Source organism: Centrocercus urophasianus, unplaced genomic scaffold, assembly GCF_019232065.1.
Source record: "Centrocercus urophasianus isolate 14NV4802_14NV808 unplaced genomic scaffold, USGS_Curo_1.0 seq_10, whole genome shotgun sequence".
Lineage (NCBI taxonomy): Eukaryota > Metazoa > Chordata > Aves > Galliformes > Phasianidae > Centrocercus > Centrocercus urophasianus.
In genome coordinates, this window is record NW_024884142.1 from 62,277,592 (window position 1) to 62,294,397 (window position 16,806).

Here is a 16,806-nt window from a genome sequence, read left to right on the forward strand (position 1 = left end):
TGCGGTGGAATCGCATAGAAATAGATCAGGCTTTTTAAGAAAAGCTACTTCAGGGCGTAGTTTTGGTGATGCATTTCCTTTAGACAAGTAGAAATCAGTCATCAGACCCCCCCCATTTAAGATGGCTCACTTCTGAAAGGCCAAAACTGCCCTCTGTTTTCTCAGTAGAAGACAGGAATCTGAATTGCATTCCAGCGCTTCAAAGCAGCAAATGAAATACTTCCTCACAGCTTAGATTAAAATGAGACACATCATCATGGCTTTACATAACATCTGACTTGGTTGGGGCATACCTGTCAATGGGTGGGAATGTAAAGGAATCCATCAGCTATACTGAACACAGTGCTGCTGTCAGATTTTAGGTAATGAAAAAATGGCACTAGTGAGATGGAGAAAAAGCATTAAAGCTCCAGCTGGTATCCCTCTGGAATGTATCTTAGGAAGCAAATGAGGGATTACACAGCTCTTTGAAAACACACTTATGTCAAATGGTTAGAGAAAATACCAGCTCTGCTGACTTCACTGATGGGTACAAAATAAAAACAAAATAACATTAAGAAAAACCCCACAACTCTGACTGCTGAAGGACCCTGATAACTGTCATCCTCAAGAGGCTTTTACATTCATTCGCCAATACTGAAACAACAGGGTCTGTAAACGAATTTACACTGACAGAAGTTTCAAGCAAATTTAAGCAAGATGAGAAGTGGTTCTGAGATGAAAGCTGGGTTCACATAACATCTGATGTGTTTTACACACTGCTTTGTTGCTCAGTAGAGGTCTCGGGATTCACTCTGAATTTTTACCTCCAGCCAGGACTCTCCTCTAGACTGAGAGAGGTCAGTGGTAGGTCACCACCAGAAAGCTTGAATTGCAGTGGCCTGCCCAAAAGGCTGAAGTTTATAGTACTCCTAGTCAGTTAACCTTCATAAGCACAAATATTTACCCAGAGATTATATAGCATACTATTATTGGAATTTCACCCTTGAATATATAACAGCTGCTGCTGTGTTGCATGCAGTATTCTACTGCTAACAGCATTGGCATTACAGCTTGCAGAGCTGTAACACATTTTCCTAAAAAAATACCACGATGGTAAACATCTCAACTTTAGCCAATTCCAGCAGTACAGAAGGACACAGGACCACGTAAAGTTCAATAGTCAATAAAGGAATCTCAGATAAGAAGGTGTCAGACTGAGGAATGTTGGCCTGTTAAATGAAATTTGGGAGCAGACAGCATCAAGCTTGCCTTAGTCTCATGACAACAACTACTAAATCAGCCAAGATTAGAGCTCTATAAGAGGTTAAGTGACGAGAGGAGGTTTGCTGAATCTATCACCACCCTGAAGTTCCTCAAATATTTTTGGGAATTTGGCACTAAAAGTTACTTGCAATGAACTGTGCTTTGTATTCTGGAGCTGCTCTTCAAAACTTGGCATTTATTTACCATCTTGGTGATGGGGAAAGAAGAAAAAAAAACACAGCCATCAATCCTTGTTGTTAAAGCTGAGAACTAAAACCTTCAAATATCAGCAAATAACAAAAGTTTAAGTTTCTACACTAACACAAGCTCTGCCAAGCTGTGCATAGGCAGCATTCCCTATTCCTGTGTTCCTTGTCAGTGTAGTGTAGTATTCTGAGCTACACAATGAAGCACACAGGATATACAGGGCAGTGATGCTAATATTTTGATATAACAACTTGCAGTTTGGGAATTTTATAGGTTACAGAGAGTTGATCTCTCAATCCCACTATCAGCTTCAAGGCACTGAAGGAAAGAAGGGTAGAAGGTGCAAGGCTTCACCCCAGCACCTGGAGTTTTGTTCTTTCACACCTCAGGCTGTCCCCTTGCTCACTGCAGCACACAGTGAGACAAGGCACTGCACAGCCCACCTATCTGTCCAACTGGGCATCAGATGCTCCTCTAGAATTCCTTCTGCCAGACCAAGCTCCAAGTCCTAATATCAACAAGTGTTTGTCTAGGTAGAACATACAAATATGCATATGCACAGACCTATACAGAGTCAGCAGAAGTCTAGGCATAGAATCAGACAAAAGCCTTTAGGATACAAGTCCAAAATAGGGCCCCAGAGTACATTTTCAGTAAGTTTACCATCACAGATGGGACTTACTTCTGCAGTTGTCACCCCCCTTGCAATCAGAGGAAACGGAGCATTAGGACAGAGCCACTTCTGGCGGTCTCCCCAGTGCAGCCAGGGAGTCCAAGCAATGTGTTCCAAGCCCTGACTCCCAGCTCACCACATCTGGCTACTCGAGGACCTGATTTCAAAAGGTATGCAACCACTGGGACATCTCGTTTATGTCAACCTCAGTTCCTACCTCCGTATCCAGTTCTGACATTACACTCTGCAGCTCTGGTCCAACACCCTTTCCCTCACCCCTTGCCCTGCCCAGTCACCTGCAAGGCCCAGCTCCATGCACAGCATGTCACATGGCAGCTGCTCCCCATTCATCCCACACAAGGATATTGTGTGGTGCCTACAGGGAATGCAGGGCAGCTCAAAGGATTCTGTGTCTGCAGACAAGCCACTGAACTTCCTTGTGGCCTAGGAGTGCATTTGGACAAGTCTGAAACAAAACCTCAACCTATGCTGAAGTCAGAATATGATTAATTGATTTCATTTCCACTCGTAGCTTCATGCCTTGGCAGCAGCCACGCCACAAAGAAAGGCTGCTCTTGGTTATAGCCAGGCTAGAGAAGCCATGACTAGCATTGGAAGGCTCACAAAAACGTTTAATTTGTTATTAAATAGTCATCACTGCCAAGTCCATTTGATGAAGCAGTTTTCCAAGCCTCTGCAGACGGCACAGGCTGGACAAAGTGGTAATCAGAAAAGGCTCCCAGCTCCTGCTGAGGACAACCAAGGCCTTGTAGCCCCTTTTCCCCCTGTGGGAAGCAGCAATGTCTGCTGACAAAGAGCAGACAGCCCTGAGCACTGAATGTATCGCAGCCTGTCCCAAACTCAGTTCAGCTTTTGGGCAGTCTATAAAGACAGCCCTGGCCAGCCAAAAACACAAGCCACGTACTACAGACAGGAGGGCAGAGGATGAGCTAATTGAAGGGCATGACCGAGGGAAATCATTGCACAGAAACTTATTATTTTCTTACTTTTTATAAAGTGAGGTTTTGTCTTGCAACACATTTACCTTTTTATTTAGTTTATATAAGAGATACAATAAAATTTGAGCTGGTAACTCATCTTTGATCTTCACTGCAAATCCCTCTTTGAGCTCTTAGATGGTGAGTTTCTGACAGGTTGTTGGAACAGCCTCCTTCCTTCATGGTACAACTCCTTTCTGCCTGTTTTTACCAAGATTCTGTGAGAAGGGATGATCCCTTTTCCCCCACAGCCAAGAGTTTGAGATGGATCAGACACAGCATTTGGAAGAGCAATCCCAAACTCAACACTTGACTAACTTGATGTGATGCTCCAAACCCACACTGTGGATTCAGCAGGACATTTCTAAAATGCTTATACGATGAAGTGACTAAAGGCGTTCAAACATCAGCACTAACAGCTCAAAAACCACAACCTACATTTGGCAACAAAAAGAGAACTGCAAAACTATACAGGCAAGTATTTAGCATCAGCCTCAATAGAAACAAAAGAAGGAAACCCAGGCCACTGTTAGGTACCAGACCCCAGACACAGGAGTTCTGCCCATCCACAGATGTAGGCTTAAGACACCACCTTGTCATTTCCCTGGGGATCCAGGCTGAGTTGCCAGCCCCATGCTCTTCCAGCTCCTCCAGCCTCTTGCTTACAGGCAACACTCTCACCCTTTTTCTGTAACACAGAATTACTGTCCCGGCAGGGCTGAGTCGGTACCAAACTTCACTTAAAGGCAGACCCCAGAAGGAGAACTATTCCCTCTCATTTTCCTCTGGTCTTCACCAATCTTGTTCCGTCTTCTAAACAGTGACCAAAAGCAAAACAAAAAAGCCAAACCACTGCTATAAAAAGCTTTGGAAACCACAACAGAGGCTTTGAAGATCTAAAAGATAGAAGATGGTGCTTCCTCCCTCACTTCAGGGGGTAGGAAGAGATTGCAATGCCTGACCACAGCAGGCTGTATCCACACCTGCACCAGCTTGGCCTCCTGAACAAGGAGAGAAGATTTGGGGCAGATACCCTTAGAACTCAAAAAAACAGGTACAAGCAGCATGCAGGATGCCCACAGCCAGTCATGCCCTAGCTCACGCATGGTGCCACTGTCACAAGACAAGGAAAGGCCTCACTGCAGGCCTGCCATCCATGTCACAAGCTTCACTTTCACCTGGCTGCCGGCCCACAGCTCTCCCATGGGAGCCCCATGCACAGCAAGACAAGAGCCACAAAGAAATGATAAAATGAGGACATTAAGAGGTACAATAAACTGCAGTCTAACAGCACAGCTCCTCCTGATGAGGCACAGACTATCATCAAGGCATTACCACATTACTGCCACTCTCATCCACACCACTACTATCTGCACATTACTTCTTCAGCAGCATGTCTGAATTCCAAGAAGGAGCCAGTAGCTCTATCAGTAGGCCACTCCAGGCAAGGCAAAAGAAAGAAACATCTTCCATGCCCCACCACAGTAACTGCTCTCTGTAGAAAAGAGCACTTCAGAGAAACTGAAACACAAACAAATCCCCTTCCACCACCCCCAGGTGGCCTCTCTGTACCTCTTTTCCAAGCAGCTCACACCAGAACCTACTGGTAACTCCCCCCCCTGCAAATCTGCAGAAAACTTCTCTCTTCAAAGAGTAACTGATTTCCTCTGCCTTAATTGCACTGATTGCACTCTCCACCTGGCCCTGCTACCATCTGCATCAAAGAGCTCACCTGGGCTTTGGGCTGCAAGGATCCTGATCTGTGAGTGGAGGAGAACTGTTCAGGGATGACACCAGGAAACCTACTGGCTTGGGATCACGGAATCATAGTATGCCTTGTTTTGGAAGGGACTTCAAGGATTGTGAGGTTCCAGTCCCATTGCCGCAGGCAGGGCTGGATGTGACCTGGGTGCTAGACCTTAAAGCTTCTTAGCCTTAAAGGCATTGAGTTGTCCAAATGCTCAGACAGTACCTTGACAGTGCCCTTGGAAAGTCACCAACATGAGCTCCAGTCCTGCTCTGTTGTGCTGCAGGAAAAGGAGACGGGATAAAACCAGTAAAATGGCTCTAGGGCTCTCCTTTCACATGTTAGCCCTCACCCTGTATTTTTCAGCAGTAATTCAGCTTTGGCTCTCAAAGTGGTTTGCACTGAAGCAAACTGAAAAGGAAAGTTTTGTGCCCTCTCTATTATTTGCAAACATTAAGCAAAATTGCATCCAGCTGTTTCCAAGCAAATCCTGCTGCTCATCTACTGCTGCAGGACACGGCCAACTGAATGTGTGTGCTTGTAGACAGCCAGGCTGACTGCAGCTCTGCTGAGGTCCTACTGCTCCTGAGGAAGACCAAGCATCTGCACACTTGTCCTTGAAGTATTCATTCCTTAAGTGTGAATTTGGTTCTACATGTTCAAATGTTGGAACAGGCTGCTCAGGGAAGTGGTGGATTCACCTGGAGTCCCTGGAAGTTCAAGAAAAGGGTAGATGTGGCACTGAGTGACATGGTCTAAGAGGCATGGGTTACTGCTTTGGACTATAGGGTCTTAGTGGTCTTTCCAACCTTAAAGATTCTATGAAAAATATGCCCATATTTGGGGTTCTGCCTGTCTGGATAGCCTTACTCTACTTTTTCTTTCAGCCAGGTAGGCTGGAAAAGGATTTTTGTTTTCCTGATTGCAGGCAAGAGAGTCTTATGCAAGAATATGAGCCAGGGACTTGGAGCTTTACAGAGAAAACATCATGTACTGCAACACCCATGGTAAATGTGGTCAAAGCTGACAATGTTAACATTGTCTGTACAGCCCCAGGTGCTTCAGCTGCCTTAACGTATGAAGTGCCTCTGATCACGTCTGGCTGGAAAGAACACAAGCAGAAAGTTTGTTTTCAGAAAGGATGAGAATGGCAGCTGTGGGAGTCCACTGCTGTTGCCACAATCATCAAAGAATTCAAGGTGTCTGTGAGCTGGTCGTAGCAGTGGGGCTTAGTGCTTTCTGTGGCCCACACCGAAGTGATTTCTCCTTTGCCAAATGGTTTGCTGCCTCTGAACAGGCCAGTGTGGCTCTGGGCAGGCTGGTCTAGTAGCTGGCAACCCTGCCTGTGGCAGCGGGGTTGAATGTAGGTGATCTTTGAGGTTCTTTCCAGCCCAGGCTATTCTATGATTCTATGAAACATTCAGTGGTATTTTCTGTGCGGTGGGTTGAGACTTAGACATCTAGCACATGCCGTGTCCAATTATCTCGTGGCATATCTAGTGCAGCAATGGTTGGAGGAAGAAAAACAAGGATTGGTATAACTGTATTCCTGAGATTTAAAATAAAAAAAGCCAGGCAGATATTTCCAGGAATAAAAATAAAGCAGAATTTTTAAATACCACAGCTATGCTCTTCAATAGCCCGCATTCAGCTGCCCCTGCAGTCTACCAGAAAGGATAAATATCGTTATTTGGTCATTACGCCTCCGTGATAGAACAAGAAGCTTCCAGTAAAAGGTTTCTATGGGGACCTTACTCTGAGCCGCGGGGCGGAGCGGCGGGGCCCGGCTCGGAGAGCAGCGGCCACCGCGCTCCTCGGGCGCCTCCCCGCGGCCCGGCCCGGCACTGCCGCCACTCGCCTCGCCTGGCCCCGCGCTGGCCGGGAGGGGGCGGCCCGGCCTCGTGCTCAGGCCGCCGCGGGTGGGAGTCGCGAAGGGGGCCGCTCGCCTTCCTCTCCTCACGGCTCCAGCAGTATGAGTAGGACCTCAGAACGCCAACAGTGAGAGCACAGGGACAGGGGCAAGAAAGAATAGCTGCCAGGAAGAACCTGGTTAAAGGGAGCAAGACACCATCACACCTGCCCCAGGGGAGCAACGCTGCTGGGAGGCAATCAGCTGCAGCAGATCTTGTGCACCTACGTGAGACTTTACGGCCAATTCTTGCTTGAAAGTGTTCAGGCTCCTGAAATGCCTCACCAACTTTTAGTTTCTCAGACCTCACCGCTCTTACTCCACCCGCAATACACAGACTTTTATAAACTCTCTCCTCAGCCAGCTTTAGCAAAACACACTTTGCTTAAACGCCATCACACTGCAGAGCCCCATGGCGCTCCTGCACTTGGCATGCCTCTGCGCCAAGCAGGTGCCACAACACCACTTCCTCTGTCCTGCCCTCGGTCACTTTGTTGAACCTGCACGGAACTCAGTGCTACCACAAGAAAGCATCCTCAGAATCAGGCCCATCCTATAACATCCACATAAGTAGTCAAGAAAGTGCTATGGCTTGCTATGACTTGTCAAGCAAAGCAAAAGAGAGATGTCAAAGACAGCCTAAGTTAGATTATTGAATATTTGCCTTATCTAATTATTTAATTTGACCTCCATACACAGCTCCATCTGTAACCAAACCTGAGAAAAGAATCATAGCTCGCCATGGTTGGAAAAGACTTCTAAGACCATCCAGTCCAACCACCCACCCATCACCAATATTTCCCACTAAATCATGTCCCTCAGTACTGCATCTAAACACTTCTTGAACACCTCCAGTACAGCAACTCCACCACTTCCCTGGGCAGCCTGTTCCAGTGCCTGACCACTCTTCTTCCTGCATCCCCCACCCAAAGCTGTATGAGCCTCTGCTTCTTGAGAACATAAGAAGCAGATGCTCAGCAGTTGCTGGACCGAAGAGCGAAGCACAAGGAGGAAAAATTATAAGCACAGTGGTAATCCTATAATATCAAAATACATTAAAAAATAAGTTTTTGTTGCTTGGGGTTTTTTTTCTTCTTTTTTTAGGATTTCTTTGAACACTAGCATTAGTAGCCCTTAACATAACCACAGAAAAGGAGTAGAGAAAAGGATTTACACAGAACTGCAGCCAGCAAGCTCCTTTGAAAAGAAATGTGAAGTTATGCTATTACATTCCTTCAGAGATTTTTATGTCCTAAGAAAAGCATAACTTTCCTCTCTCCATGCCAGACACCAGGCCAGCAGGTTAGGTGACTTAGGGCAGAGAGCTCTTCAGCAGCACATCCCTGTGTGCTGTCCTCAGAAGCGGCCCCAGGGCTCGCTGACAGGATCTCTCTACACCCCTGGGAGTTGTCCACACGCTCTGTTTTCACAACTAACCACCACGAGCAGCTTAATATGTCTTTTGTCTGGTTACTTACATTCAGCTCCCATTACTGCTCCTGCTGACTCCAGCTGGCTGGGCTGGGTCCCCAGCATGTGAGCGGCCCCTTTGGCAGCCTGCTGCTGGGACTGGCAGGGAAGAAAAGGAATTATTCTAGCGTCTGCAGTGTTAATGGTTTTCCAGATGAAGCTGAGCTCACTTGGGTTAAAATCTAACAGCAAATTTGCTTCCACAACCTAACCAGCTCAAATGGAAGATGTCGCTGACATGCATCTATAAGGGGAAGTAAAATTACACAATGACTTTTTTTCTGTCCATACTTTATTGCAGGTATACATATAATTACTTATATTTTATTTTGAACAAGAAATTCCTTTCATGGAAAGGAGAAACTTTTACCATTAAAATAGAGTGATTATACCATGAGTATATTACAAATATATACAAATATTGGCAGCCAGTTTCTAACATCCACTGATAAATGCTTACATGTTACCCTCTACCAAACTAATCAAACCAAAATAATAAAAGGCATTCTAAATACAAAGACAAAAAAGATCTATTACTACCAGGAACATTTTTTCATACAAAAACTTGCATAATAGATATTCACAGTGCTTGTAAGGTATTATTTCATTCTCAATCTACACATTAAAAAAAAAAAAAGTCCACTCTCCCCTTCACACATATATTTAACTTACAGTACTGGAGGGAGTTGTGTAGACCACCGAACAATGGTCAGACTTGGAGATCTTGCCTTCCCCACCAGCTGTGAATAAATACAAGGAACGTGTACATACAAGGCAAAAAATACTCATTTAAGATCTAATTGCACTGCTGTCAGGCACTGGTACATTTTGGGAATCAGCAATGCCTGGGCTGTAGCATTTCACTAGTACTGAAAAATACCAAGAAGATACCGAGCTGCTTAATGGTAGCACATGCTTCAGTAAGCTTGTAAGGTTGAGGCAGCTACTACTGCCATCATCTTTGAGACACGTGCATGGATGTGAGCACATGGCACACACGTGTGTGTTTCATGACACCAAACAATGGTATCTTTCGAATTTTGAATTTTTTTCCAGTTAAGCCTTGCCAGAACCACATGCTGTTGTACGTCAGTATGTGTGGAAGAGCCTTCACTCTAGACCTCTCCACTTTTCTCATTGGAACAGCTGTCCCTCCAGCTCTGTGGTAGGTGCAGGAACAAGGCTGCCACCAGCCTTCTGGATTTTTGGGGTGCCCATCTCCCACAGCTTATGGCCAGACAGGCCCCAGGTATTGGGGAAGGCAGCCAGATAAACTCATCTAAATGGTGAAAGGACCTTTTGAATATAATAAATACACCTCAAGTACTCAAGTACAAAGCATTTTGGCTTTGCTTAGAAGGATGGAAAAAAGGCCATGGTGAATATACAGACTAGAATTGCTCATTACAGGAAGAAAGTAGTGTGATGGAAGAGGGCACAGTCAGCCAACTTGTGGTTACAGAGAGCTTGTGTCCATCACTCATTCATCAAACATAGGTAGGGTTTGTGCTGGATTCATCTATGAGAATGTACTGCCACTGCTGTCTCTTCAGTAACGCAGACACATCTGATGGCCTGATGTTACATCTCTACACCATATACACTTACACAGAAACAGTGAGATTAAAGATGTCATGGATTTGCAATTTTAACAGTATGCAGGAATGTAATGTCGCCAAGCCAGCAAGATCACTGTGAAAGCAGCTTGAACTCTCCTCATGTTCTAGCTTTCCTTTCCTAACTGCAGCCATCTTCCTCTTTTGATTGATTACTTCCTAAATCAGCACAACAGCATCATTCTGGTTCTGAATTTTGCCATTAAAAATAATCAGTTTTTGCCTGCAAGGTTGTAAAAGGTTGGGCACAGGTTACGCATGGCCTGGCTCTAAGTACAAGCTTCCTAAACACTGGGAATCCATGGAGAAGAGGTACTAAACAGTGGGGGAAGACAGAGAAGAAAAACAAACAAATATACATTTATTTGGATTCAAAAAGGTAGCAAGGTGTTCCCCACACCAGACAATGCTTTAGTCAAACAGCACAGCTGTAACTACTTTTCTGGTAAATGCCAGCACAGCCAGCTCCATGGGACTGAAGATCACTAAACATGTACCCTTGGTTCCACCCCACCATGCTTCCGTTATCACAGGCCCTACACTCACTAACATGACCTATCCAGCACTAGGGACTTCATCCATTCAAAGCAACTTTCTTCAGCCTATAGTTGCCTCTAAAGCAGAGTAAAAATTTCTAAGGAAGAAATGTATTAAAAATAAAGAACAACATAAAAGTATGATTCAATATAGGGGGCCATCATGCCTTGTGAAATTTTCCAGTCACAACTCCTGACTTCAAGAACCAGTTATTTACTGCTCTTAAGTTGTCCTCTATATGCTCAAAAGCGGCCAGATCACTTGTCTCATCTTTTCCCCCTAATCTCCCTCAAGGATATAACTATTCATTTACAATCACATTTATCATACACAGAACTCCAAATATGCTCAGAGTATATCCCGGCCTGACAGCTGTTGGCAGTGTTGCAGCAGCACAAGCTCTAAACAACCCAACTATTTGCATACTAGCATCAACATACAGACCAGAAGAGAAAGGCAGTAAACTAAACTGACATGGACCTTTTATATTTATTTTTGATAAATCATTTATACACAGTGTTTGTTTCGCCAGTTAAGTATCAATTTTGGCCTGCTGTTTTGTGGGGCTTTTCTGGTCACTGCTAATGGTGCAGGCCACTTCCAGTTTCTGCTCAACAGATACTTCAATGCCAACACTAAGTGCTCCACTCCAGTTGATTTGCCCTGTAGACAGGTCTGCAGAAGCGATGCCACTTACTGATTAGGGAGTTGAGTAACAAAGCTGCTCAATCTCCTGCAAGAACCAGTGACATCACATGTGTTAATGAGGTATATATTTCCACAATGAGCTGTTTCCCTGGGTATGGAAGAGCTCCAGTCTCCTTACACCACAAACTCCTCTGGCAGCTGGTCCTCTCCCAGAAGATCCAAGGAGAGGCAGTTCATGGATCGCTTCCCATAAAGGGCAGACTTGGTTTTGCAGTCTGCTGTGGAATAAACACAGCCATAGACAGCCAGTTTATCTTCCAGACTGCAGCCAAACGTGTAGCTGTGGGACGTGTCCGACGACAGCGTGGCACTTAGTGGTGGATGCCGGTGTTTGTAGAGGCGAATGTCATCCAAACTCTGGCTGTGCTGGTCTGTGCAGCTCCTGCCCTTGGGTGACTTGACCTGCCAGTTCAGTGAGATGGACATGAATAAAAAAGATTAGCTCAGACTGCTCAAGGATGCATGCTTCAGATTTTCCAAATTGTTCTTCCATTCCGTCAAAGAGCCCCACCAGCCTTCTGATGAAGCTGTGAAGCACTAAGAAATCAGAAGAACATTCAGCTGCCTTGCCACATTGCACCAGACCCTGATTTCTTTGCACTGTGTCCTCAGTGTCCTGTACATCGGACAAAAAACTGGCCAGGTATTAGCATCTGAACAATCTGACACTTCTTAGCACAACTGTGCAGTTAGCCTGGCCAATATATACATTGAAAAATTATCCTAACTGCTTGAATGCACCAAGATGGAATTAATGAAAGTCTCATGAGCTGAAAGGAAATTCAGACAGCAGTCATGCAAACTAAGGGGTTATGGCATCCAAAATTTGCTAAATGCAATGTATACTTTCTTCTACATAATGTTTTTCAGAAATGAAAACAGAAGCAACAAAATAGCAGTAACTTCCAGAGACAGCTGTCAAACTGAGCAGTAGTGATGTGGCCTCTACGGAGGAAATACCAATCATCTAAGACATTTCCAACTTTTCCACAGGATTTTTCTTGCTCTATCTTTAAAACCAGCTTCTAAATGCTAAGTTGAATACTTAATTTTAAACGAAGACACTTCTGTTACCAACCCAGAAAAAAGTGCCTCCCAGTAGCACTTCTCTCACCTATTGGATGGAAACCAAAAAACCACTCTCTCGGAAGTATCCACTCACTAAAGAAACCCAGAATTTGATATGTAAAAGTAGCAGCCAGGAGGATGAGATGCATCCTCAATTGCTTAAACAGTCCTTATGAACTCTTATAAAACAGATGCCTCCCAATCAATTAGCACCACAAGTGTATGTTGGTAAAAGCATTAATGTAAAAATGTTACTTTTAAATAAGATACATGCTCCTCCTTGCCTTCCTCGTAAGTCATTCAACGCAAATAAGCTCATTATGATTCGCACTGTAGCATTCAGCTTTGGAAAAATAACTAAGATTTTAACTTAACCTCCTATAGCACTTAACAGAGTACTTTCCTGATAAGTGGAAATTCCTTATCACTTCTGACTGGGTATAGTTAGAAGCATGAAAAAGAAAATAAATCTTAAGTGACTGGAGTCATAGTTCAGAGAGAAGCTGAGAGCAAAAGGGAAAAGGAAGAACAGATTTTTAAAATTCTTTTAGCAGATAAAAGGCTAATTTGGACCCAGAAAGAAAAGGCAAAGCCTTTTTTTTTTTTTTTTTTTTAAGTAAAATACGGCTGTGCTTCAAGAAGAGATACTGCTTCGCCTTACAAAGACATCTTAAGATTTTTGCTTTTTCCACAGTGCAACTTCTGATACAACATATTTTACCATATATAGTTGCCTTTTCTCAAGAGCTTGATGAAAAGAAAATGTTGACAACAAAGACTTTAGCACACACATACTATAATCACACAAATGATAATCACACAAATTAGAGCTTGAACATCTGGTTTTGCTCTGATGTGAGCTCCTCCTGGCTTCAGGAGGAGGAAGATGATCAAGTTTGCAACCCACATCCAATCTGCATGGATGGTCTTGGCTCTAACATTACACTGAAAATTTGCAAGTGGTTTTTTTCCATTTCCCGTCCGGAAGCCTAAGGCACATAATGGCTGACTTGCAAGATTCCCATGTTGGTCACTCAAAACCTCTCTATACTTTCCTGGATTCAAACATTGTTCTCATCCTATTCATGACAGCGGCTGCCATCCAACAGCTGTTCTTGGTTACACCATTTAAATCAGTCAAATACAGACTTATCAATTTCACCTGATTTACAGCTGTATTCATTACCCTAGACTTTGGTTCAAGGTCCACACACACCTTCTTGTGCCACACACCCACCTGCTGAAGGGACTCCACACTCTGACCTCTCATTTTTATTAGTGTGACTTGCACCACAGGCAGTGATTCTTGATTTATAGCTGCAAAGGAAAAGGAGGAAATAAGAAGCATTACAGGTTTGATTTTTACTGGCTGAAGAAAGTGGAAATAGTTCTCACAGGCCACATTTAAAAAGTGCTACCCAATAATATAAGCATACATCACTAAGCACCCTCAGTGCTCCGTGAGTTTTGCTCCCAAGAACATCTTTTTTGCCCTTAAATGTTTAAAAACAAGAAAATAGCTTTTCACCATGTCCCATATTCACCAGCCTTGCTTTGCTATGAAGGCTATATGTCTTAAAGCCAGACAGCTCCTGCATTAACCTACTGTCTATCCTTCTGCTGTAGCAGGTAAAGTTTTGTGGCTTACATTAATTCCTGTGACTAGCTCACTAATCTATTCTTGAATCCCTTGATTGTCTTGTTCATACAATCTTTTAAAATAAATTCCTTCACCACAAAAGATTTACATCAGTTATCTTTTCGTTATTAATGGAATAAAAATACAGTAACTTGTTAAATTTGGAAAGGGGAGATCTTGAGGAGCACAGAGGAGAGCAACGCTGCACTGTTGGCCTTCAATCTCTAGAGGAGTGGACTTCAAATACAGTTGAAGTAGGACAGTAATTAGTGCTGGTACTTCATATGGAGGAAGACACAGTTTCTTACATCTATCTGATTCCATTTGGATTCTCAAACGTCTCCCTGATGCTACAGCCTAAAGAAAAGCACTGTGCAGTAGCAGAAAGCCATCTCACCTTGGCAGCTAGCAGCATCTAGAGGAAGAGATTCAACAGATTCTCCCACAGTGGCCTCCTCTAACTGGTCTCCCTCTAAAGGCTCATCTACAGGCACCTCCTCTGGCTCATCTACTGCCAGCTCAATATCTAGGAGGAAAAGAGTAGCAGGAGAAGTGTTAGCTTTACACTTCTGCTCCAAGCTGCTTCACATTTTCTCCCTATTCTGCTGCAGAAAGCAGAGGCAGGCTTAGAAGTCATTCCAAATCTCTAATTCTTTACCATCATCCTGAGAGTCATCTTCAGCCCTTCCTTTGCTGCCACTGTCAATGCCAGAGCTACCGTAGCTGATAGTTGAGCTGCAGGATTTCTCTTTCCTGTGCACCCGGTCAATACCAAAGGGCTCATCCACTGACATTTCTACTGACACACGGTGCCTTGAGTCAGCCTCAATGCCCGATGTGTGAGAGCTGCCATGACTCCCCGTAGACTGGCGTGAGAGACGATTATCTCTCCTGCTGCCTCCACTGCTCCCACTGCCACGTGAGTTCTTATCACATGGGTCCAGGTCCATGTCCAGAGTGTCACTGATATAGGACTCCCGGTAGCGCTTCTTCTCTAAGGAAGACAGAAAGAAAGGCGGCAAAAATATCAGTAAGTTCTGGGACTGGCACAACCTGATGGTGAGACAACAATTACTGCAGCTACTGAACAAATAAAGGCATAAACAGCTTTGTATTCTGCTTGCTCAACATACAGTGGGATGCCCAGCCAGTTGTAATAGAATTACAGTCACACTTACAGTAAAACTAGCGTCTCCTGAGTTAGGAAGCAGCTAGAGCCAGTTACAATACAGAAAATACTGGCTTCCAGAATGAAGAAAATGTGAGAAAGCAGGAATTGCTTACCTAACCTAAGTGCTCAGTCTTTAAAACAGAGCACATTGGTGACTGTTTTGAGGAACAATATCATAGAATCGGGGAATACTCCAGGTTGGAAGTAACCTGTTAAAGACCATCTACTTCTAATTCTCTGCCATGGGCAGTGACACCTTCCATTAGATCAAGTTGCCCAAAGCCACATCCTGTCTGGCCTTGAAGGCTTCCAGAGAGAAAGGCCTTCTTTCTTAAAACAAAGACATTCTCCCTTTGCTGTTCTCGCACTCGTGCTTTCTGATCAGAGTCTAGCAAGGCAGAGACCATAAACATTTTTCACTAACGGACTTGAAACAAATCCAACATGTCTACTTCCTCACTGTCTACCCAATAAAACAGAAACACCATTAATTAGACAGGGAGCAGCCACTATGAAGCAACAACAGAGTCTAACATACTGTACTCTTGCCTTACCAAAGCCACCTGCTCTTTTCTCACATACCTTCAGCCTCCTCCAGCTTTTGGATTTGCTTCAACACTGGCTGGATATTTAGAAAGAGCCGATGGCTGTTGCTGAGGAGCTGCAGCAGGTGCCGTGACCTGAAGGGGCAGCCTGTGTAGTAAACCAGTTTCCGTGCAGAGGGCAAACCATCAGGCTGGATCTCAAACTTTTTCCCCTGCATAAAGAGATGTCAGTGAGCAAGAACATGTTCTCAGCCACATGGCTGAGGTAATTACAGCCCTGTGTGCATGAGTAAGGAGACTTGATATGGCAATTTGGGCAGGACAGTGGCTTTGCCAGGTCCCAGGTTGACAGCCCACTGCCAGATGGACGCTGTTCTGTCATACTCACCAAAAATGCTAGCTTCCCAATGTGTGACCAGGGAAAGTCATAGAGTAGCTGACGAACATGGTTCACCTCCTGCAACACATCAAACTCTCAGTCACGCAGGGACTGGCAGGTACTGGGTGGAGTCAGTGATGTGCAAAGAATTTGCAAACAAGCAAGAACGCCAGATATGCGGAGCCTGGTTCTCACAGGGGAGGCAGAGGAGCTGGGGTTGGGGGAGGACAGGGGAGCTGGACAGAGTTAATGCTACACCAGAAGTCTTTCATGGCAGTCTGTTACCTGATAGATGTGCATTCCTCTAAGGGTCAGGCCCAGGATAACCGTTGGGCGATCCTCCTTCTTATCCTGAAAGAACAGAAGAGCCTGGAGTCAAAGGTTAATCTACAAAGACCATGCTCTTGTTCTGGCACCTAGTGCAAGAGAGGTAGCAGGACTGCTCAACAGGCAGATGCCATCAGCTCATTTGCTTTTTATTGTTTCTAAAAAACACCTTGTCTTGTTGATCCCTGAAAAATTCTGAGATCAGAAACACCTACAAATCCCCTCGTGCTGAGGCTTCCAGGTTTTCAACAGCAGCAGATACCCTAAACTGCTCTGGAGAGGGAATCCTACAGCTTAAGTGATTTGAGAGCATGGACAATTACTGTTCTCAGAAGCAATTGGTAACAGACTCCCTTACTACCATACTCTGTCTGCTGTATGCATGAACATTTCAGACTGGATATTAGGAGGTATTTCTTCTCAGAAAGAGCAGTTAGATATTAGCAGTTAGGAACAAGCTGCCCAGGGGAGTAATGGAGTCACCATCCCAGGAGGTGTTTTTGGAAAGGGTAGAATGTAGTCCTAGGGATATGGTTTAGTGGGAAATATTGGTGGTAACTGGACAGC

The 16,806-nt window shown here is 44.5% G+C and overlaps 1 protein-coding gene across 3 annotated transcripts in view; it reads right to left on the reverse strand.

The window, feature by feature from the left end:
- Positions 1-10,872: 10,872 nt before the first annotated feature.
- The window catches only part of FRMD1 (FERM domain containing 1), a 33,827-nt gene continuing 27,893 nt past the window's right edge, over positions 10,873-16,806 (reverse strand). The window contains exons 8-15 of one of the 3 annotated variants that reach the window (XM_042827977.1): positions 16,198-16,263; positions 15,922-15,990; positions 15,571-15,745; positions 14,476-14,811; positions 14,215-14,343; positions 13,416-13,495; positions 11,229-11,512; positions 10,873-11,135 (exon numbers count right to left, since the gene is read on the reverse strand). In XM_042827977.1, the coding sequence (XP_042683911.1) occupies positions 11,096-11,135; positions 11,229-11,512; positions 13,416-13,495; positions 14,215-14,343; positions 14,476-14,811; positions 15,571-15,745; positions 15,922-15,990; positions 16,198-16,263 (1,179 nt within the window). In that variant the 3' untranslated portion in view covers positions 10,873-11,095. Of the gene's footprint in view, positions 11,513-13,415; positions 13,496-14,214; positions 14,344-14,475; positions 14,812-15,570; positions 15,746-15,921; positions 15,991-16,197; positions 16,264-16,806 lie in introns of all 3 variants that reach the window. The other 2 variants (XM_042827995.1, XM_042827986.1) reach the window with 2 other exon arrangements.